Below are 23,794 nucleotides of genomic sequence, written 5' to 3'. Positions count from 1 at the left end.
TCAGCGCCGGGTCAGCGGTTAAGTTCACCATCATGGTGTGTCGGGTAACCGTACGGTCTAACAGCAGCTGCAGTGTTCCTGTGCGGCTTTATTCATTCAGGCGCTGTCTAGTCAAACTAGCCAGGCTCTTAACGGATAAATCTGTACTGCGTGCTACGTCCATCAGACATCTCCAGAGCTGGTCCTTTAAAGGACCTAGCTGTTTTAATGTCATTTCCCGTTCCTCTGTGTTCTGTAATTCTGTCCTGTCTGACTGAGTTTATTTATCATGCAGGAAATTACCTGCTTCGTTTTTAAAACCCAATCCCCAGACATTCACTGTGACCCCTTGACCGCAGATTTGCTTCGAGAAGTGTGTGTGTGTGTGTGTGTGTGTGTATACTGTGATGTACAATATGTGAATCCAATCACTTTTATAGTTTTCATGTGCCAAATGTGACATCGTCTCTCTCTCTCTCTCTCTCTCTCTCTCTCTCTCTCTCTCTCTCTCATATTATGTGGTGGTTAAAGCATAAACAATAAAGTAAGAGCGGCACCGGTCCGATGGTCGAGTCCTGTCAGGGGTCCGACAACCTCTACATTCCATCCATCATGGTGTCTGTGCTTCTCTCACATCAGCCACGTCAGAAACCACTTTGTTTTTTCTGACTGGCTGCTTTTCAAAGCGAAATCAACCTGAACTTGTTTTAGGAGTCGTTACATGACTTGATTCATCACGTACAGAGTGGGAGTCTCTACCAGCATCTCGGCAATCTATGCATCTATTTCTAGAAAGGCGTATATTGATACTGTGTGTGTGTGTGTGTGTTTGTCTTTAACTCTGGCCGAGTAATTGGACACTTCGGTGCGTTACGGTTTAGAGAGTGTTCAGGAGTGTACTATGGTTTTGACAATGCATGCACTTCGTTTAAACTGTGTACAGGAAAGTGTTCAGTATCAAAGGATGATAAATTTCAACAAATTTCATTTTCACCCACTAGTTAGTGCTCACTCTCTCTCTCTCTCTCTCTCTCTCTCTCACACTCTCTCTCTCTCTCTCTCTCACTCTCTCGGTTTCTCCTGCCCAAAGTGTGAAGGCTAACATGCTTCCTGTGACATCTGAAGCCAGACACAACTATGTAGAAATTCCCGAAGAAACGCGCTATCCACCCTCTTCTGCATCCATGGTTTCATGTGATTGACAGGTGAATGAGAAAGGTATGCTCCTCCCACTCTGGCAACCTGACTTCTGACACCAGGTGGCTGTTGCATTGTCGTGATTTAAGACGTATGATTTATGGACGCGGGCTTTATTTTGACGATGTGTAATTGTGTAAAATCTGCACTGGCTCATAAATTACCATGTTAATATTTTTAAAAGTGCACAATTTCTTTCGGTTCCATCGACGGTTTTAAGTTCTGAAAAGGAAGGTTGTGCGAAGCAGCATGTCATCACGCGTTACAGGCGACGCTGACACTCTGTCGAGCTGCTGTCTAAAGACACCCAGGGACTCGTTCGCACCCTGGACTGTGTCTCGGACTGCAGTGGACCTCTCGCTGATGGACTGTCGTGATTTTAATAGATCTAATTTCACCTTACCGTACGTCTCCGCCCCCCAAAAGGCTTTTTTAGTGGTCTGCTTCTACAAAGTGAACGTTCCTCAGCACCTGTTCTCCTTGAAATGAAATGACTGCCGTAACATCAGCTCTCTGCCGTGACCGAGCATGACTAGTGTGGTGTTTTTTGTTAGACCGGGGGTAGCATTTGTAAAAAAAAAAAAAAATTACACAATACATTAAAAATTATATATATATCTAAAAAATCATGGGAATCTTCTTGCTTTCTGACATTGTTTTGTGCTAAGTTTGTCACACTAAGGTCTTCTGAAATATGCAGTCCTATTCTTTCATAAACACCCATTAAACATGATAGAAAATCAAAAGGCCACTTTTGTCTTGTCTTTTTTCTTTCAAAATTATTATATATAATTTCTTTTTTCAGACTAAATTGCACTAATTTATTTCCCTTTATCGCAGCGTTCACAAGCTTGGGCTGTCCTGTGTGAAGTAGCGAAGTGTATTACGTAGGAACCGATACAGTATTATCATGAAACCCAGGAACTGATTCCATCTGTATCGAGATTCTAAGTATCACACTTTTATAAATATCCTAATTTAATATTTTTATTCATTTAGATTTAACAAATAATTTAGTCCACACAGGATGCTTTCTGAATAGTTTAGAGCACCACCTGCAGGATCATGAAGGAACTGCAATGTTTCTTTTCACCACCTCAAGAATATTGTGTGTATGTGTGTGTGTGTGTGTGTATGTGTATGTATGTGTGTGTATGTATGTGTGTGTGTATACTGTATATATATATATATATATATATATGATTTTGCAGTCAGTGTAGCTATACATGACTGAATTTATTTATTTCCCTTTCTAGTATCATGTTTGATCAGACGTTGATAGAGTGGATTCTCTGTTCTTTAATAATACTAATCAAAAGTTTTAATTTTATTAAAAACAATTTAATAAATCCTCACCGGTTCAGTCTCAGCTTTAATCCTCAGCTCTTATTTTTATTTACTTTTAAAATACTTTCGCTTTACCGCTGGTCATGTATTGTGCTTTAAATCTGTCCTTATTAACTCGAGGTAAATAGAAGCTGATGGTTATACACATCAGTACACATCATAATATAACTTTTAAGGTTGTTTTGTGCACTGCTATTACACTCCCTGTCCACTTTATTAGGAATACCTGCATTATGTGCTCAAGTGCTACGGGTCATGAGTTCACGTCAATCATCAGAATAGAAGTTGTTCCTAACAAAGTGGACTCTGTGTGTGTGTGTGTCAGTATACGGATTAATGACAAGTTTAGCGCTTAAAAAAATAATTTATATAAAACATACAACTTCCTACATGTGCTGATGTGTATATCTTTGTATCATACAGCCCTTTTATGACGTCTCACTTTTGATCTGCAGTAAATATCACTGCATGACTTTAGTAACATTGATGTCACTATATCCTTTACATTCTAATGAACTGATGATGTAACATTACTCTTCTATTGTTCTTTTTGCTTTTTTCTGCATGAGAGTCACAATAAGTGTTTTTGCATTATGTTAATTCGGCTTTTATTTGTCTTCTTTTTGAATATAAATCGTAAATGAGCTTAACCTGTGAATAGGTTAGGAATCTAGAATTCCTAAGATCCTGTGTGCAGGTGATCCTGGAGCTTTGCTCAGTCCAGCAGGACCCCCAGGCCCTCCCTACCCACTGTGCCTGCACTGCCACGCTCGTCCCACTAGAGGGCACGTTGTAATGCTGGCATGGTCCTGATCAGGGGAGCTCTTACCACCTTGAGTAACGTGTGATCTCTCCAACATGACCGAGAACGTAAGGAACAGAAGAAACGGCTCGCTTCACCTCCACCTCCATCTCTGCCCTCGTCCTCCACTCAGAGCGGGCGAGGTGGTTCACGTGCACTCAGGCTCCTGAAGCTGGCACTATTCTGCAAAAATAAAATAAACAAAGCTGGATTTATTAAAGCCGTCTCTGAACTCCTGTTTCAGTCCTGCCTGGTTCTGTTAGAGTCTCGCGCTCTTTCTCTCATTTTAAACAGAAGTATAATTAGGCCGTATAATTATAGAGAAGGAAAATAAAAGGCCTGAAATGTGAAAAGCATGAAAGTCGTCTTATATTTAATTTATAGTAATCTCAATGTTTCTGGTCTTTCTAATGTTACCAGTACAGATTTTTGCTTCCTAATACTATGTTTTGCCAAAAAAAAACCCTATTGCCTAATAAATAATAAAAGGTTAAATGGTCTCAGGATCCTCCCTTAGGAGAGGCGACTCGACATGATCGTTTATCACATCTCTATCTACACATAGGACAATGTTTGCATTTGATTGTCACTACAAGCATGACGAGGCGCTGTGTGGTTGTAGACTGTCGTGTTAATGCAGTGTGAAGTCACATCAGGACTGATCAGTGGAAGCTGATGCTCTGGCATTTGAAAAAGGAATTCATTAATCTTACTTGTGGAGGCTGAAAGCTGCCTGCATTAGAACCTCCTGTACACCTGCTGTCTGATCAGCCACCGATGGTCAGGTCTGATCTCTGAAACATCTGACCTCGTAGCTTCAGATCTTCTGCTTTGTGTATTTCTAAAACTGCACACGCAGTAACTCATAAGCACGGGTTACAAACACGACCAGCAGAAAAGCATCCCAGAATGCACTGCATGTCCACAATCCAGGAAGAAGAAAAGATAAACATGGATTTGAGGCTGCAGTGGCACAGACTCACCCGGACGGGTAAAAGATGAAAATATCAGGAGGTATAAAGGGTTTTTTATTTCTTCAAAAATAAAGGAAAAGGGGCGGTGAAGGCTCGGTGTGTTAAGGGTCCGCGTTGCTGATGGGAAGGTCAGTGGTTTGAGTCCCAGCTCCGCTAGGATGCCACTGTTGGGGCCATGAGCAAAGCCCTTAACCCTGTCTTCTGCCTGTCTACCAACAAATCTGGGATGTGTGAAGAATAAATAATTCACATTAGTGTAACTGTGATTATGGAAGGCTGAAATTTTAAAAATCTTTTTATACACTGAGCTGCTGCCATATGATTGGCTGTTTGAATAATAATAATAATAATAATAATAGTAATACTATAATAGTAATGGCAGCAACGTGGCGTGGTGGTTAGCGCTGTCGCCTCGCACCTCCAGGTTTGATTCCCGCCTCAGGGTCTGTGTGCATGGAGTTTGAATGTTCTCCCCGTGATTGGTGGGTTTTCTCCGGTTACTCTGGCTAAGTACCAGACCTAAGAGACAGACATGCAGAGGACTGGTGGATTAAACAAAGGGGTCAGTTTAACGAATCAGAGGTGTATCATTCGGAAATGTTATTAACATCTCAGTATTTAAATAATAATTATGGAATAATAATAATAATAATAATAGGGAGAATGTGTCCGTGGCTGGTGAGACTCTGGTGTGCTGATCTGAAGGTTGGGGGTTTGAGCCTTGCCACCACCAGGTCATCATGGGCGGGTCCTTGTGCATGACCCTCACTCCACATACGACCTCCTACAGCATGCAGAGTCGATCGCAAGTCCAGTTAGGAAACGAGAAGGTTGTGTGTGACAGGAAGCTCATCCTGCGTTAAAACCTGAGACCTTGTGAGTTTAATGATACAATGTGGCGCCTCGTAGGATAAACAGGGAAAAGCCCAAGTAATAAAAGAATAAAAGAATAAATGAATGAATTAATGAAATAATGCAAACATTATTTATGCAATTATTATTTTTTTTTATATTAAAACAACTTATTATGCTTATTAGTATTTTCATCATCAGCCACCACTTTAGGAAGGACACAGATAAAGAGGAAACCCCGTCTGCATTTCTCTGGCAGTGAGCAGAAACAAAACTGGACTCCAAATAAAAAAAGAAAAAATGGCCAGTAAAAAATGGTTTCCTAACCCTACCTTCGCTCCAGCAAGCAACAAAGCAGAGGCTCATGGGTAATCAGTTTAACTTTACAGAAATGACCAACATGCCCATATAAGGAAATCGATGTGAGGTCTTTTCGCTTTCACCCGTCCACTTACAGCATGTGAGAAGAGCTGAAAAGAGCCAGTAAGAGACTTTTTGCTCCAAAGTTAAATATAGCAGGTCTTTGTTTCGCTGCTGCACATATGCAGGGTATAAATAGAGCTGTGTTCACTGCTATAACACACACACACACACACACACGCACAGTAGTTTATACTGTTGTGGTTTACACAAGAAGAAGATGACATGGTAATGAACCAGTCAGGATTTTAAATAACTTCAGTCCCATACAGACAGAGACGTCTCAGTGTGGATCCTACCAGACGCTCGCTCAGCCCAGTCTGTGTGTGTGTTAGCCAGTGGTGAGTAAAATCATCAGAGCCCTGTGTCCTGTGTGTCAGAACTCCTTTCTGTGGCTGAGGCATGTCTACTCCCTCCCTCACTCATCATCTACAGGGCGGAGCCTATCCCAGGAGGCTTAGGGCACGAGGTGGGGTACACCCTGGAAGGGGTGCCAATCCATTGCAGGGCACACACTCGATGCTCATTCACACACTCATCCACCCCGGACCCCCTAGGTGGTAGTGCATGTCACTGTATCGCCTGAGGCGTGGCTTTGGTTTTAATAGTGTGTTGCATTTATGAAGTACTACCGAGGAAACGAAATTTTATTTCTGCATGCAACCAAAACATTTTGAACTTGTGAATTTGGAAAAAAGATGCTGGGTTAAAGGTTGCTTTTAAATAAAATGCTCCATGTCTATTTGTGTCCCCCTCGTATTTATTAAATAAAAAGCCAAACTTAAATTTTCCACCTGCAGCAAACCATGCTTATCACATGTACTGGAGCGTGCAGTCAGCGGCCAACCTGAGTAAAACCCGGAGTCGCGGTAAATAAGCTCAATAAATCAGAGCATGTGCCGTGTGTCGTAGATCTGCAAGCACTGTCGCCTCGCACCTCCAGGGTCCGGGTTCGATTCCCGGCCAGGCTCGATTGCCTTCTCCCTGTGCTTGGTGGGTTTCCTCCGGGTACTCCGGTTTCCTCCCACAAGTTAAAGACATTCAGGTTAGAATAATTGGCGCTCCCAAATTGCCGGTTGTGTATGTGTGCCCTGCAATGGATTGGCACCCTGTCCAGGGTGTACCCCGCCTCGTGCCCTAAGTCTTCTGTTATTGGCCCCAGTCTCTGGAGCCATGGATTGCCGACCCCTGCTCTATATGATCAGGAGAACCTTGTGGAACATCATCACTACTTGTACCGTAACTGCTCCAGTCAGGAGAACGAACAGACTACAGTATAAACTCACCCACTCAATAAGTGAATCTAAAACAGTTTGTCCTTTCACACCTATCTCTTTCTCTTCATTCCTTATATGGTAATATGTCTATAGTCTGCGTCTGGACGAATAATTATGCAGAACATGTTAATGGCATGACTTTAGTTCATTTGATGTAATGGTAACGTGATAAAAAAAAACATTTGGACAAAGAGTTTAATATCTTTCTGTTCAGTTAATAAGCGAGAGGACCACCTATGTGTGTGTGTGTCCAATCCATTAATGGAAAGAGAGTACCTCTGCCAAGTACAGGTGTGTCCGTTGATAGGCGTGCTACTGTACACCCTCGTGCCTGCTACAGTACATCCACAATATGTGACTAAAACTTTCTTCTGCACAGATCTTTTTCTATCCTTCAGATCCTTAATGTTGTTTATTAATGGACCGGTAATGACACCAGTGAGATGTTTAACACCCCACCAACATCTCTGTACCTGATCCACCGGAACCACAGACTACAACGTCTATCCCAGAAAACATCTGCTTTGGGTTGAATACAGTGCGGCTAATAATAGTGCAGTGCAGAGGTATTAAAATATGGACATGAGCTAGGAGAAGGTCATTTGACCTTCATCTACTCATTAGGTGCAAGAATATTCAATGGATGTGCTACTTCTGAGCAACCTTCATAAAGAAGAGCAAAGCTCCAGTAAGTGTTTTTCTGGATTAATATCTGTGATAGTTCTTGACTCACATCAAGCTCTGTGCAAGTGTGGTGTTTAATCCGAGCAACACTGGCAATATGGGCCATCTTTCACATGGTGACTTCAGCCACTGGTGCTACACTCTGTGCCAAGCTGACAGACAAGGAAGAGAAAAGAATAAAACACAAAAGTCTCAAGAAACACTAACACTGTTTTTAGACTAAAGGTCATCACCATCTGTGATCAAGCTGGTCAATGCAATTATAGTTTATTAAATAAACAAATGCTGTGGATGGTGAACAGATCGGTGCAAATGGTTCTTCAGCAGAGTTCTTGTAAAACAAAAAGTTAAACTACTGTGGATTATATCACCGAAGTCCTCATTTATTGCAGGATATATTTTTGTTGTTGTTAGAATTTGCATTCTAGTGTTTTTTCTTCTTTTAATATTGAATACCCAAAATCAGTATCACAGAAAATTAGAATATTGTTTATGACCAACATTAATTAAAAACATATTGGACTACTGAAAAGTATAACCATGTACAGCACTCAGTACAAGCAGCAATGCGTCGTGATATGGAGGCGATCAGTCTGTGGCACTTCTGAGGTGTTATTGTAGGCCAGGTTGCTCTGATACGGCCTTCAGCTCTTCTGTGTTGTGGGGTCTGGTGTCTCGCACCTCCCTTATCATGGTACTGGACCCCATAAATTCTCTACGAGGTTTGGGTTGGGCAAGTTTGCTGGGCAGTCAAGCACAGGGATACCAAGGTCCTTAAACCAAGTATTAGTACTTTTGCCAGTGTGAGCAGGTGCCAAGTCCTGCTGGAAAATTAAAACAGTATCTCCATAAAGCTGGTCAGCAGAGGGAAGCATGGGGTGCTTGCTATAAAACTTCCTGGTAGACAGCTGCGCTGACCTTGAACCTGATAAAACACAGTGGACCAACACCAGCAGATGACATGGCTCCCTAAACCACTACTGACTGTGCAAGACTTTGGGACTTTGGGATCTTGATTTGTAAATGAAATGCAAAATTAACCACAAGGATTAAGGTACACTTCTTGTGAATCTCCTCCAAAATTTTTGGATAGGGTTCGTTTTAAGTTAAGCCTTTATTTGTCACATATACATTACAGCACAGAGAAATTCCTTCTTCGCATATCCCAGCGTAACTGGGGTCAGAGCGCAGGGTCAGCCATGATAAAGCGCCCCTGGAGCAGTTAGGGTTAAGGACCTTGATCAAGGGCCCAACAGTGGCAACCTGGTGGAGCTGTGGATCGAACCACCGATCTTCCGATCAGTAACCCAGCACCTTAGCCCTCTGAGCTACCACTGACCCAATTGTTTTACAATACTCCCGAAGCTCAACTTCCATTCAACTTACCATTAAAGTGTTGGAAACAGCACTTTGTGAACAGCCACAAGGTGGCTTGGAGCCAGCTATTTCCTTGAACATTCAGTGAGTGGTATGCCTGATCTTTGATAAGCGACTTACGAAAGGGACGCATCTGTGAAAGGACAATCTGTGGGAAACTGTACACCCAATCATTCACCAACATCACTTGCACATTACAGGAACTTGGCTAGGAGCTATTGCCACATCCCCCATAGGCTCCAAGCCATTTTCAAGCTCTAAGCGAGTTCCTGGGAGGCTGATGTTTCCAGTCAGGGCATTTAGAGCATGTATAGCATATCCAGCATATAAAGAAATAACAAGTGTTTTTACTCACAGAACTGTGATCTGTTATTCTGCACGATCAAAAGTCTGCTTTGACTTGAACATCCTTCATTTAATGACTTTTGATAAAGATTCAGATACAGAGTTGAATATAAAAAAGCAGGGAAGAGTCCAGCAGTTCTATATATGAAGACAAATGAAATGGAATGATTAGAACACTTAAAGCCTTGTTTTCCCATTTCAAACACACACACACACACACACACACACACACACACACACACACACACACACACACACACACACACACACACACTCCCTCGCTCCTTTGAACTGAAAGCACTGTAAGGACAGTAAATGATAAAAGTAAATAATAATCTTTAAGCATATAATAACCTATATTAAAAGTATCACTCAAACAACACAGTCCAACACATTTACTCTGTTTTCCAAACACGTGGGCTTCAATGAAAATTCTCTCCCTCTATGTAAAACACATACTGTAGCGTAATATAGATGCACAAAGTTTCTGCCAATCACATTGTCCTGGATTTTTATTACCTGTTCCAAAAAGTAGTTCTATTATTATTATTATTATTATTGCTGTCATTTTTATTGTTTAAAAAGAAAAAGGGCAGTACCTCAGCACTTAAATTCAATAATTGCATATTAAACATTTTATTTAAAGGTTTTTATTAAATATTTGCACATCTTAAATGTTTAAAGCAAGTTTTTTTCAGAAATGCATTAATTGCTTATAGAATAAAAAATATAATTAAAAATTCTATAAGCAGTAACTAAAAAGTAAATTATATACGTCTTTTTTTTTTTTGCTGGTTAGAAAAAATAGGTCCACAGTACATACAATTACAACTGTGAGTTTTGTGATACGTTGCAATGCTTTTTTTTTTGACTTATTATTAAATTTTATGTAAATTCACTGTTAAAAACACAACTTTTGTTTTAATAACTGCGATTAAAAGTCCTGCTTTAACTTGAACGTCCTTCACATAATGACTTTCGATAAAGATTCAGATACAGAGTTGCATATAAAAAAGGCTTCAAAGGTCAGTGAATAATCATGTTTAATAATCCCGATCTCAACAGAGACCAAAATGATTATGATTATAATTGTTGCCACATTGAGCAGCCATATTTAACAGTATGTTTGTTATTTATTATAAATATGTCATATCTTAGTCAAACAATAATGTTTGTGTCTAAGCAAAATCGTATGTTAAATTTTTTTGTTATTTATTTATATTATGTAATATAAACAAAAAAGTATTATATACACACTCACCTAAAGGATTATTAGGAACACCACACTAATACAGTGTTTGACCCCCTTTCACCTTCAGAACTGCCTTAATTCTATGTGGGAGTCAACAAGGTTCCGAATGCATTCTTTAAAAATGTTGGCCAATATTGATAGGATAGCATCTTGCAGTTGATGGAGATTTGTGGGATGAACATCCAGGGCATGAAGCTCCCGTTCCACCACATCCCAAAGATGCTCTATTGGGTTGAGATCTGGTGACTGTGGGGGCCATTTTAGTACAGTGAACTCATTGTCATGTTAAAGAAACCAATTTGAAATGATTAGAACTTTGTGACATGGTGCATTATCCTGCTGGAAGTACCCATCAGAGGATGGGTACATGGTGGTCATAAAGGGATGGACATGGTCAGAAACAATGCTTAGGTAGCCCGTGGCATTTAAACGATGCCCAATTGGCACTAAGGGGCCTAAAGTGTGCCAAGAAAACATCCCCCACACCATTACATCACCACCACCAGCCTGCACAGTGGTAACAAGGCATGATGGATCCATGTTCTCATTCTGTTTACGCCAAATTCTGACTCTACCATTTGAATGTCTCAACAGAAATTGAGACTCATCAGACCAGGCAACATTTTTCCAGTCTTTAACTGTCTAATTTTGGTGATTTTCGGACAAATTGTAGCCTCTTTTTCCTATTTGTAGTGGAGATGAGTGGTACCCGGTGGGGTCTTCTGCTGTTGTAGCCCATCCGCCTCAAGGTTGTGCGTGTTGTGGCTTCACAAATGCTTTGCTGCATACCTCGGTTGTAACGAGTGGTTATTTCAGTCAAAGTTTCTCTTCTATCAGCTTGAATCAGTCGGCCCATTCTCCTCTGACCTCTAGCATCAACAAGGCATTTTTACCCACAGGACTGCCGCATTCTGGATGTTTTTCCCTTTTCACACCATTCTTTGTAAACCCTAGAAATGGTTGTGCGTGAAAATCCCAGTAACTGAGCAGATTGTGAAATACTCAGACCGGCCCGTCTGGCACCAACAACCATGCCACGCTCAAAATTGCTTAAATCACCTTTCTTTCCCGTTCTGACATTCAGTTTGGAGTTCAGGAGATTGTCTTGACCAGGACCACGCCCCTAAATGCATTGAAGCAACTGCCATGTGATTGGTTGATTAGATAATTACATTAATAAGAAATAAAACAGGTGTTCCTAATAATCCCTTAGGTGAGTGTATATACCAGTTGCAAGTGAAAATTCTGGGAAGTGTACTGTAAGTACTTGTCTGGCCAAACAAATGAATTCAAAAGTTCAGGCCCTGCTGCCCTTCATGATCAAAGAGAGGATAAAGTGTAATTATCAAGAAAAAGAAAAGTCTAACAACTCCATGAGAGTGAACAGTGGGAACAGCAGTCCAGTCAATCAGTATTTTCCAGTTTATATCATCAATAACAGATGTTAAGTGTGTATCTCTCTCAGTCGCTCACACAGCTGGGGAGTTGCCTCATAGTCTGTTGGTGTCTTGCCCAGCATGTAGGTCTTACACAGACATTGTGCATGAGAAACATTAGAGTAAACCATAATTATTGATTACAATTCATGAACACCAATGGACAACCTCATTTAGAATCAGCATCGCTCCAAGTTCCTGGAAGTCCAGGATTTCAGACGTGAGGCAGACAGTCCGATCATGGCTCTGAAAACTTTCTACCTTGATGATATCCATGCACTATTGAAATGCTGGGAGCAGTGCATTACAGTAGCAGGGGATTATATGGAGAAATATAGGGAGTTTTTAAAAGTCCTATTTTGACTTGAATACCCTGTTTCTTAAAAGGTCCCTTTCTGTGAACAGCCCTTTAACATTTAATATATATTTACTTTTGCTAGATTATCACTGAATATTTTTGTCAAATGCACTTTTCCCTTGATGCTGTTGGTTGGGAATCAATATTGTCATACATAGTCACGATATTTATAACCACATTTACAGTTTAAGGTTTAGGCAGGTATCCGAGAATTAGAAATACGAAGGATTAAAGGTTTTGCTTGAAGACCGAACTGGCTCAGTGGTTTTCCTTATCACTAGATCTAGCTTTAACTCCTGAGGTACCAGTGAGGTGTTACGTTTTAGGAGCATTTAACCTTCTGCAAGTAACAGACTGATGTTTGTCTCAAATAATGTTCGTGGTCTGCTTCAGATTGAAAAAGTGTAATTTAAACTCTAGACCTGCCGAGGTTATAAATGGAGCTCTTTTCCCAACATAGGCTGTGTAGTTTGGCATGAGTGCGCTAAAGCTTCACACACCGGGAGTTAAGAATGCACACCCAAGCTGAAAGGATTCCAGCAAACACGTGGACAAAGCAGTCAGTATGTGCTGTTTATTGTACGTTAAAATGAGCAAAAACAACAAGTCATAAGGTATTAAACGATACACCTCTCTGATATATAGAAAAAGAAATTTATACATTTCACTTATTACGACTTACTTTAAAAGCACGCTTCTTTTCAGATTATTTTTGTTTAATAATCTCTATAAGTGCATTTGTAGTTTAAGGTATTCAATAGGTCAGCTGAAGTGACCCCACCCTCTCGCTCTCCTTGATGTCGATGCCGTTTCTACTCCTCGCTGTGTAAATAGTGGGCGCTCCCTCCTTCTCTCTCCTGCCCACCCTTCCTCCCCCCTCCCTCTCTCTCTCTTGCCTTCAATGCCCCTCATTCATGTCCTTTACTTCATTCAAATGCCGCCTGGCCCCCGTCCATGCTTCTCTGTAAAGTCTTATAATTTCTCTTTCTGTACTTTTCTTACTTCACAAACTTCATTTTAGAGTTGGTCCGCATTTTGCCATCTGTACATTAACATCTGTACATTAACAGAATTTCAAAGCTGTGGCTTTATCCTATGTTGTTCTTGTTGTTGTTGTTTATTCCAATTGACCCGATGATTTTTTGCTAATCACGTCTATAAAAGTGCACAAGTTTATGGCTATCACTGACGCATGACTACACATGCAAGTGCTTGTGCAGCAGGTAGGTGGCATTGTCCGCGTACATTTAGCACATTATCTATTTATTACTTAATATGATGTGTATTTATTGTTTAAAGATTTAGACATCTGTAGTTCTAGTAAGAAAATTTCTACTTGGAAAAATAACTAACCACATATTTGGCATGTATATGATGCAAATATAAACACTACATCGTATTATTGAGTCAGCTTCAAAAACTATTTCAGCTTTCAAGCATTTTTGTCTGTGTGTTTATCCACAGGTTTGTGTGTACATTATATGATCTTGTAACAATCTTTATCCTGGTGTATAAAATGATTCCGATCTATTAAACTCTACAGCCGCCAACCAACATTCTACTGTATATTTCTGTCCAGATTCCTCTGTACTGACCTAAAAAAATATTTAGTAAAGTGTTTTACAACACCTATTCTGGGGCACCTATTTGCCATCGTGCAGCAACAGGAAGATGTTAAATACATACATGAACTTTTGAGAACTTTATGATTTATTGTCATGAGCTATGAGTCCAATTGAACACTAAGATCTTTCATTTAAAAGTATTTGGTCACATTATTCACCTTTCCCTAACAGCACTCATACATCTGGATGATATTGATCTGATATATAAAGTTACATCAGCAAGATGCAGCAGAGGGTTTGATAATCAGCACCATGTCACAAAGACAAGATTTAATCAGAAATGCCCACCTGGAGATGTCTAGAGCTAAGTTTTTATATTTAGGTTAGAAATTTCCGACTGTGAATATGTTTCCAATGTGAAAAACAATACTGACATTTAAAACTAGATTCCTAATTTTACGTGTGATAAAGAGGCAAAGTTCAAGTTAAGACTTAATCGCATCAAAAAGAACCCCAGCTACACTGTTGTGGCTTTTTCTTTTTTCCCTTTCGTACGGATCACCACATCGGAGTGTTTGATCCACAAATTATTGGCACAAGTTTAATGCCAGATGCCATTTCTGTCACAACATCCCCGCTACTCTGGGCTTGGGATGGGCACTGAGGATCCCCTGCGGATCCCGCAGTGGCTGGATATTGCCCATCAATGGATACCTGGCAGTGGCATGGTTTAAAGCTCTGAGCCTCTGATAAGCAACACAGAGCCTAAACTGCCGGAGCCAACACTGTTCCCATGATCCCACATTACTCAAAATGTTATCAAACTCTTGCTTTGATTGAGACCCTTAGTTGGACTGACCCAAAGACAACCCAGTTAACATGTTTGATAAGCTGGGGAAACAGCAATACATAGCAGGGGATCCATCATATCTAGGGTATTCGGGACTGTTTTTTTTTTTTCATTAAATACAGTATATATTTTATACATTAGTCATTTTTTCAACAGCTATTTCAGAAATGAACCTTAAAAAGAGAACATAGTATAAAGGAAGTTACAGCATCCTTCATCTTCCTTTAACCTTCAACAATGTTTTGGTGCTATGGTCCAATGTTTGTAAGTGCTGAAAGGCAGAGATGGATCACTGTAAACTGGCATATGTCTACTGAAGATGTCAAAAAGAAGAAACTAAACTTGTGTCACAAAAGGTTGAAATGTCAAATGTTAAAAAGTTTCAGTTTGACTGTGAATTTTCCTATAGCCTACAAGGTTAGGTGGGTAAAAGATAGCAACAACGTAAATTGTAGTGGGGAACGTTACAGGGGCAGCATGGTATTCAAGAAATTAGATGTTAGGATCCAAAAATGAGACAGAAGTGCAACTATGCAATAACCTCTGCCAAAGACAGAAAGAAAACAAAGGCAGAGTAATGCCAGGGTCTGTAGAGCTATAACTCTTAGAAAGAAGGAACTAAATTAGCTTTGTGGACAGATTGGAAATTTTAGAGCCTCTTGCAAATGCTTCCTGAGACAGTGTGGGACAAATGGTACTGTGGGTTCTAAAATGGGAAGGAGGTCTGAGATGGGTGTATACATGGTTTGGAGAAACTCACATAATGAAAAATGAGTCATAATCAGTGAGCTATATAACTATCATAAACCCATCCTTATAAACTATCATGTTTTAGAAGAATAGTCGATTCCTATTTTGTAGCTCCATATTCGAGGCATATGACTTTCTATTCTACAACTGTCCAGACTGAGAATGCATTTCAAGTCAAAATATTTTATATTATTTAAGTTCCTGAAACAAGCAAATCGAATAGGATAATAATTAAAAGAACAAAAAAAAAAAAAAAAAAAGTTATTCCTCCACAGAATCTCAGAACATCTCCAAAATGTTAGCTTAACCCCTTCTTTCTTAGGATTCCAGACTAATTTGGAGGCCAGGGGTAGCTCAGTGGTTAAGGCATTGGACAGAAATTATGCTCCCTAAGCTGATCTTAAAGTATATTAAGATGCATGTAGCTTATCTATATGGGTTCTTGTAGACTTCAGTGCTGATTTTCACACAGTTGACCACACTATTCGGTTCTAAATTGGTTCCTGTGGAGTCCCACAAGGCTCAATCCTGGGAGCAACACTGTTTAATTACTACATGCTCATCTGAGCCAAACCATAACCAATAATTTCAACATTTCCTCCCATCAGTACGCACACAACGCACAGCTCTGTATGTTCTTAACTTCTATCTTCAAAACTTCTAAAAGAACTATCTGCTGTATATTCAACTGCTTATTGGACATCAAGTCTTGGGTGTATCATTATTTCCTCCAGCTAAAAAACTAAAATAAAAGTTTAAAATAACACAGCTGTCCAGTTTGGGTCAGCCTCAGATTCATGTTCTTGGCTGACAGGAGAGGAGCATAATCTGTTTTTTAGCTGTTGTAGACCATCCACCTTAAGATACAATGTTTCATGAATAAGATGTTTTTCAGCTCACCTTGATTGTTAAGAGTTTATTGTGAGTGAGTGAGTGAGTGAGTGAGCATTACTATGTCCTTTCTGGCAACTTAAACCAATCTGAGCACCTTTATCATACCATTCTGTGTAAACTTTAGAGATTATTGTGTGTGAAAGTTTTAGAAGATCAGCAGTTTTTGAAATACTCAACGCAGCCCATCCTGCACCAGCATCCATGCCATGCTTAAAATAACCAAGATTTTTTCTCATTTTGATGTTTGATGCCAAAATTACCTATAGACCCCATAATAGTTAGACATCTCTCTACATCTCTCTGTTCTTGTAACCAGCCTACAGACCCCTCAGTGTACGGATGAAATTTACTGACAGAAAAGCAAGATAGCAAGACTTTTTTTTTTTTTTTTTCGTTTGTACAGAAAGCATGTCATGGATCAGGCCTCGAATGGAGACCAGCTTGACACTGATGTGTATGCATCCTCTGTACTTGTGTACATTAACTTTTGCATTAAAAATATGACAGTCAAAAAAGAGTACAGGTTTTCCCCAGTCAAGGTAAACAAACAAAGTCTGGAATCTGCTGATAGTACGTGGTTCTGTCTATATTGTAGGCCTGGCTACACTAATCAATATCCTGAGGACCAAATTGAAAATAACCTTCAAACATTCTTTGAACAAAAATAGCTAACTAAAAATCACTTCACCAGCAGTGACGGGTGAAAAGGCAACAAATCCAGTAACAACAGCAGATTAGCAGAGGAGCTTACAGCTTTGCTCACTTTGACACGTGCAACAGAGATTTGCAACAGACTTGCCATTCATACCACAAACCCATGGAGTGAGGTGGGTGCTATGCAGGGTGAATTCCAGGAAAGTGAAAAGACCTGATGGGATTCCTGGGCTAACTCTGCAAAACTGCACGGCTCAGCAAGCAGAAGTGTTCCCAACTTTACAAGAGGTCCCAATCTCCTAAATCAGCTTCCAAGTGTTTGAGCCACATATTTGTCTTTTTTTTTTTTTTATTAATTTGCTTAAATCAAATTTAAAATGTGATAGCTTAGTCACTGGTTTGAATACAGCTTGCAGTTACTGTTACTCTTACTTGGGTAGGGGTCACTCAATGCTTAGAATGATAGGGTGCTGATCTGAAGGTCATGGGTTCAGGCCCCAGCATCATCATCATCATCATGGGCCCTTGACCTCAATTATGCAGATGTGGAAAAATATAAATAAATATAAGTCGCTCTAGTTAAGGACATCTGCCAAATGCCACATTTTGTCTGCTAAAACAAGAGGCACGGGATCCTCTGTGAGACTCAGACAGATGTTAGGACTGGTTAGTTTGTTTGCATCCTCAGCTGAGCACTGATTAGATGAGTACTAGCTGCATTAAAAATGAATCAGGTTTATTCCTATACTCTCATTTTAACAAATCAAAGCTACTCCAAGAACTCATCGACTTGTTAATTCCCCTTATGCTTCCGGCTTCTGGGGAGCATTTAGCTACAGTAAGCAAAACCCAGCAATTGTAATCTGTTCATTTTGAGGGTTCCTAAGCCAGGGGCAGCAAATGTGTCTGAGCAAATTAGATTTTTTTTAAATAAGTTTTAATCAGTGTAGTATTTGGTAGACCATAATGTCAAAACCTGATACTAAAGAGTGTTTCGTTTTAAGCTTCACAAATGAGCCATACAGCAAAACTGCCAGTGTTGAATTAACACCCTAACACCCGTGTAAACACGCCCTGTGGACTTTAATAAACCCTGTTGTGTTAAATCAACACTGAGGATTTCACTGTGGTGAAGGAACTGACAAATCAAGTGCAAATAATTTATACATGTATTTAGGACAATTATAGGCTCCTGTATCTTTGTCCATAAGTAATTTCTATCCCGAGAAACCGTCCTTTTAATTCCACTTCCTGGTCAGTAACGTATTGTTCAGAAGTGTTATTTACATTTTTAGATCCATAGCAAATAATGTAAAGCGCATACATCCAGGCAATCTGCTTCTGCTTTTATCTATTTTTGTCCATTGTAGGGTGTGTGTGTATGGTTTGCAGCCCTGCCCAGTAAAATATAGACCTTGTGAGCAACTCTTGCCTGCTTTATTGTAATTACAAGGTCCAATTCTTAAATAGCCAGACCGGCCACAAGTACGTGCTGTGTCTGTCTGTGGTGACATTCTGCTTTTCCGCATGTGTGCTCCACCTGGTAACCCCCCCAAAAACACAGTAATGGAGTGTGTGTACTTATACAGTTTAGTCAAGTGCCTTGGTATCTGAACAAAACACACATACGGCTGTAGAGTTAATGCTGCACCTTCTGTTTCCCTAAAGCTGTATTATTTTAGCTAAAAGATCTAATATGAAATTGCTAGCACAATTTTAAAAAAGTTTTCCCTGGAAAGAGTGTGTGATTGAGATTTATCTAGTCCTTAGAATAATAAAACTTTTTATAAATTACACTATGTAACATTTTTAAACAATTTTTCCTTCCTGTGCAGAAAGTGTTATTTCCTAATTGCTTATGCCTAAAGTAAATAGAAAGACCTGTTTTTGGCTTTGCTTCTGTGACCATTTTCAAATATGTCCATTTTCCAGAACATTCCAGGTAGATTCAGTGCTGAGCAGCTGATAGAGTATTTTGCAAGTTGTAGAACCTTTTAGATGTCCTGCAACTTTCCATAGTAATACAGCACTGTACAAAAGCCACCCAGTGTTTTTTTAGAATTAATTTTAGGACATTATTTTTGCTTTAGTAGAAGAAAAAATGTTTGATGTTTAAATATTACTTCTTAAAAACAAAAAATTACAGAAGTTACAAAAAATATATTTGTACACTAGAAAAGAAAGCAGCACATTATATAAGTGACCACTTTTCAGACAAAAGACAAAATCAAAGTTGCCGGATTCTGCACACAGAAGAAAAGGCTGGGGTGACGGTCAAAGTCCTCAGGAGAATTGTGTGTAGCTCTGAGGGATGCTCAGGAAGACTTATGAGCTAATTTCACTATAAAACTGCACAAATTGGACCTGAGACTAAAGCACCCTCGTAACGTCTTTGGTTATTAATTACTCTTTACTTTTTCTAAAGACATTCTTGCTCTATACCTTTTATTTGACTTTTGACCGTGCTGTATATACTGTACACAGCTCTAGCTGCTGGAGAAAACACACATACCGACCAAATAGTGCATGTTTTGTATAACCCCAGGAATGGACTGTTGTATTGCCAGCTGCCTTTTTGCTGTGTGTTTGTCTTAACTGGAAAAGAAAGTCACAGCATTTAACCCAAGTCTTATTCGGTCTGCACCTGATTCCTGTAGGCAGCTAAAATCCAATAAATAGCTAAAGATAAAACTAAAAGCATTGAAATATTCATATCATAAAGCCTTTTTGTGTTATTATAAGAATGAAGAGGAAATTTTCTTCCCTAAAGATGATGATGATGTGTAATATATGCATCGGGGATCTGGAGTGAAACCTGGAGTTTTCCTCTGAGGAATCCCGACATAGTGTCTTAGTGGCATGCACTGTCGCCTCTTATATCCAGGGTTAGAGGTCTGAATCTTACATCCTGTCAGTGTGGGTGGAGTTTCTATGTCCTCTTCATGCTTGGTGGGTTTCTTTTGTACTCCAGTTTCCTTCCATGTGCCAGGTGATGTGTTGGCACCCCGTCTAGGATGGCCTTCACCTTTTGAGCTTCCCGGAAGAGTCTCTAAGCTCACACAGTCCTACACAGGATAACTCGACTCAACTGTCACTGGCGAGCTTCAAAAACCTGCTAATTTGGGTTTGTTTTAAAGGAACTTCCCTTCTTCATACCATTCTGTGTGTTTTTCTTATGATTACTAACAGATCCGAGTCCAAGAAAAAAAGGAGTTCCAGTTCACAAGAATCCAAAATTTCTAAAAAGTTTCTCAAAAGTAAATAATTGGATAAGGATGCCAAAAACGAAACTTTACCTTCATGTTTTTTTCAGCAACCTGAGAGAGCATCACATTTCTGAGTGAAAGTGTCCTAAAAGCCCAAACCTACCCTGAAGTACCCCAACTACCTATAAATATAATAAATAAATAATACTTTTATAAATTAATAAAAAATATAACATGAACAACATAAAACATTCTTAAACAGAATCCATGAAGTAATCCATCCACTTATCCACTTAATGTATCGACTTGGTACTTCATACCAAGCTCAGGTAATGCATTTCTAAATTGTAGTTTTAACAAATCAGCAGACACATACCTTATAAAAATGACACAGTGCCTACTGGGATGTAAAATTCTTCTTCTTTTGGACAATTGCTGTTAAGAAGTGTTAGGTAGAGAGGTTTACTTAGTTTCTTTGCATTTGTCTGGCTGCTACCTTAATGCCCATGAGGGATCAGTAAGGTTTAGCCTTGGTCTAGCAGGGGGTCTTAAGACTGAAAGACCTTGACAAGAGAATTCAGAGGGATCCTAAAATAATTTAGATAATCACTTTGTATTGGAAAACTGGAAAGGACTATTTTTCTAAACTTTATTTGTCCAGTACTGGTGAGAATGCCCTCATGGTAACCTTAGATTCCTCTTATTGACTAACAGGAGAAGAACGTGACATGAACTTCTGCCATTGTTTCGCTTTATAAGATGCTTTTCTCCTCATCACAGTCATAAACAGTGATTACATGGGATACTACTTCCTACTTAGCAGCTCGACCCACTTTGGACAGTTTCTCTCTGACCTCTTATTGGTGGTTCCAGTCACAGAATGTTCACTCACTCAATGTTTTTTTCCCCCTATCATTCTGTGTAAACTCTAGAAACTGTTGTGTGTGTGAAAATCCCAGCAGGAGATTAACATCCATAAGACCAGCACATCTGGCACCAACAACCATGTCTTGGTTATAATCAATGAAATGAGATGTTTTTCTTCATTTAAAACAACAGACCAAAGTGTTGTACATCATTTAAATAAATGTTGTTAGTCTTTTATCATCGAGGGGTCGCCACAGTGGACCCTTTACAACAACTTGGCACAGGTTTTACATCAGATGCCCTACCGGGTTTATTTTGGTTTGGGACATCATTTATATACATATAGAAATAAAATACATTAAGGCAGTCATAAGAATACACTAAATAAATGAAAAATGTTTAAACTAGGGTTTAAAGCAAAATAAATTTAAAACCAGATAAAATGTGTTTTTAGTTCCACAAATGTGGAAACTTCAGTCTGGTCCTCAAGAGCAACTGGTTATAGGATCTAACTAAGTGTCCTGGAGTGAGTGAAGACATAAAAACTGGACTCACAGATCTGAACAGGTCAATGACGATAATGTGACTATGTGTGCTGAGATGTTAGCCCTGTCAGTGGGATTGGGGATTTTTGGATATATCAAGTAGAATGAAAGTTATCATTACTTATTTAAAGGGAAATTTTATTTAAGCATATTATTTATTTATTTATTTTATCATAGAAAAAAAATATTTTGCTCAGTCATGTTTGTATAGTCGTTTAAATTAAATTCAGTTCATCATGTTGCCTATAGACCATGTAAACATTTAACTCTCAAATTAAGCTCTTGTCCCGTTATTATTATTATTATTATTATTATTATTAGTGATGTGCTGGGGTAAGGTTGCAGGTGTACAGGTGTTCCTAATAAACAGGACGGTGAGCCTGGGGGAGATCGCAGCGCGCCATGCGGGTCACGTGACTTCGAGGCGCCTCTCTGTTCTTGTTCTGGCGCGGTTTTATGAATAAACCGCTCTGAGAATAATGCACTGTACTTTATAGTCACGTGAGATGACATAAGCTCAGGATACTGTATGATAAATAAATGAAGCCGATCAGATCCGATCGGAGGAGGTGATGACTCTGTTAAACCTGGAGGAGGACCTGCACAAAGGCGCGTCTGTTCCCGAGTCTCGTCCTGACGTCTAGCCTGTGATTACTGCGTGTAGCTTCCCTCCCTCCCTCTCTCTCTCTCTCTCCCTCCCTCCCTCCCTCTCTCTCTCTCCCTCTCTCTCTCTCTCTCTCTCTCTCACTCACACACTCACTCTCTCTCTCTCCCTCACACACACACACACACCCGCCGAGGTTTTTGAGGAGTAAAGTAAGAAGAAGTAGAAGAGAGACTTGGAGAGATACAGCGCGTTTCCAAGTCTCTCTCTCTCTCTCTCTCTCTCTCTCTCTCTCCTCCTGACTCCATGGCCCCTTAGCCTTTAATGTATTAACCAGGTTCCCTGAGACTGACTGAGTTTTAGGTTAAAACGTGGGCGTATGGTAGGAATCTGGCTTTTCACCCCCTCACCGTCACCTGTGTGCTGTCCTGCCCTGTAGCCTCACCTGGGAACTATGGATACTCCGTGGCTCGGACCCCGCGTGTCCCTCCTGCTGAGCCTCGTGCTCGTCCTCCAGGCACGAGCAGGTAAGCTCCATCTGTTTATTTTATTCTTCCGTTCTATTGACGGTTTTACGCGCGCGCGCGCCTGGTGAGGCTCGTTCTGACCGCCTGTTTACGCGCGGCTCACGTCTCGCTCAGACATCACAGGCGCGTGCATGGCGTGTGGAAGTCATGTTCATTTTTCAGGATTTTTATAAAAACATATAAACGTGACATTATTCGGGTGCATGCCGGATAAATCCACTGCTGCGCGCGGAAACTCCAGCAGGTGCCAGAGGCTAGGACGGTGCTGCGCATCAGGGCTCGTGCAGGTCCATGATGCCGACTGTCCTGGAGGTTCAGCAAGGAGGGGGGGGGGGGGGGGTGGCTGGAGCAGAATGGACACTTCTATTGTATCGGACCTGCATTAGGAAGAAGTTTCGAATCAGACCAGGCACAAGTCCGTCTAATCACTGCATGGATTCTTTCTCAGGATAAATATAGAAATGTGTTTTCTAGAAGAGTTTTTAAACAAAGACAACAGAAGAGAAACACGTACAGTATCATATTCATATATATATGTTGTTGGTCTTTCGGTAGGCTAATCTGCATTTCTAAATTGTCCATAGTGTGTGTGTGTGTGTGTGTGTGTGTGCTGACCTGAGTTGTAAAAATGTGAATATGTATATTTCCTAATTATATTATTTATCATACACAGCAACAAATATATTTTTATATATACATACAGATGTTGCTGTGTATGAATTGATCATTTAATCAGGAAATATATAAACCTGGAAAGTACCTTAATCATTAATTAATTAATGATTAAGTTACTTTCCAGGTTAAAAAAAATAAATAAATAAATACATGCTTTTTGCTTGAAACATTGAATTCTGAAAACAGTGAAACATTGAATAAGCCTGGTTAATAATAATAAGTCACTTTTTTGTACTTCTTTTTAAAGCTGCTTTTTCTACATAAAATCAAAGCAATTAAAAAAAGAGAGAATCCCTTGATTTAACTTAAATCTTCAAAGCGTTATGTTTAAGCCAGCCTGAATATGTGTAATGAATG

At 39.8% G+C, this 23,794-nt stretch overlaps 2 protein-coding genes across 4 annotated transcripts in view; both read left to right on the top strand.

Moving 5' to 3' along the window:
• Window positions 1-23,794, top strand: part of LOC128516134 (histone H3-like) — a 575,451-nt gene that overhangs the window by 56,401 nt on the left and 495,256 nt on the right. The gene's annotated exons all lie outside the window — the stretch shown is intronic.
• Window positions 22,419-23,794, top strand: part of col11a2 (collagen, type XI, alpha 2) — a 54,474-nt gene continuing 53,098 nt past the window's right edge. For 2 of the 3 annotated variants that reach the window (XM_053490418.1, XM_053490417.1), the window contains exon 1: window positions 22,421-22,762. In XM_053490418.1, coding sequence (XP_053346393.1) covers window positions 22,690-22,762 — 73 coding nt within the window. In that variant the 5' untranslated portion in view covers window positions 22,421-22,689. Of the gene's footprint in view, window positions 22,763-23,794 lie in introns of all 3 variants that reach the window. The other variant, XM_053490416.1, reaches the window with a different exon arrangement.

Source organism: Clarias gariepinus, chromosome 28 (genome assembly GCF_024256425.1).
Source record: "Clarias gariepinus isolate MV-2021 ecotype Netherlands chromosome 28, CGAR_prim_01v2, whole genome shotgun sequence".
Taxonomy (NCBI): domain Eukaryota; kingdom Metazoa; phylum Chordata; class Actinopteri; order Siluriformes; family Clariidae; genus Clarias; species Clarias gariepinus.
This window is presented reverse-complemented; position numbering and strand designations above follow the sequence as displayed.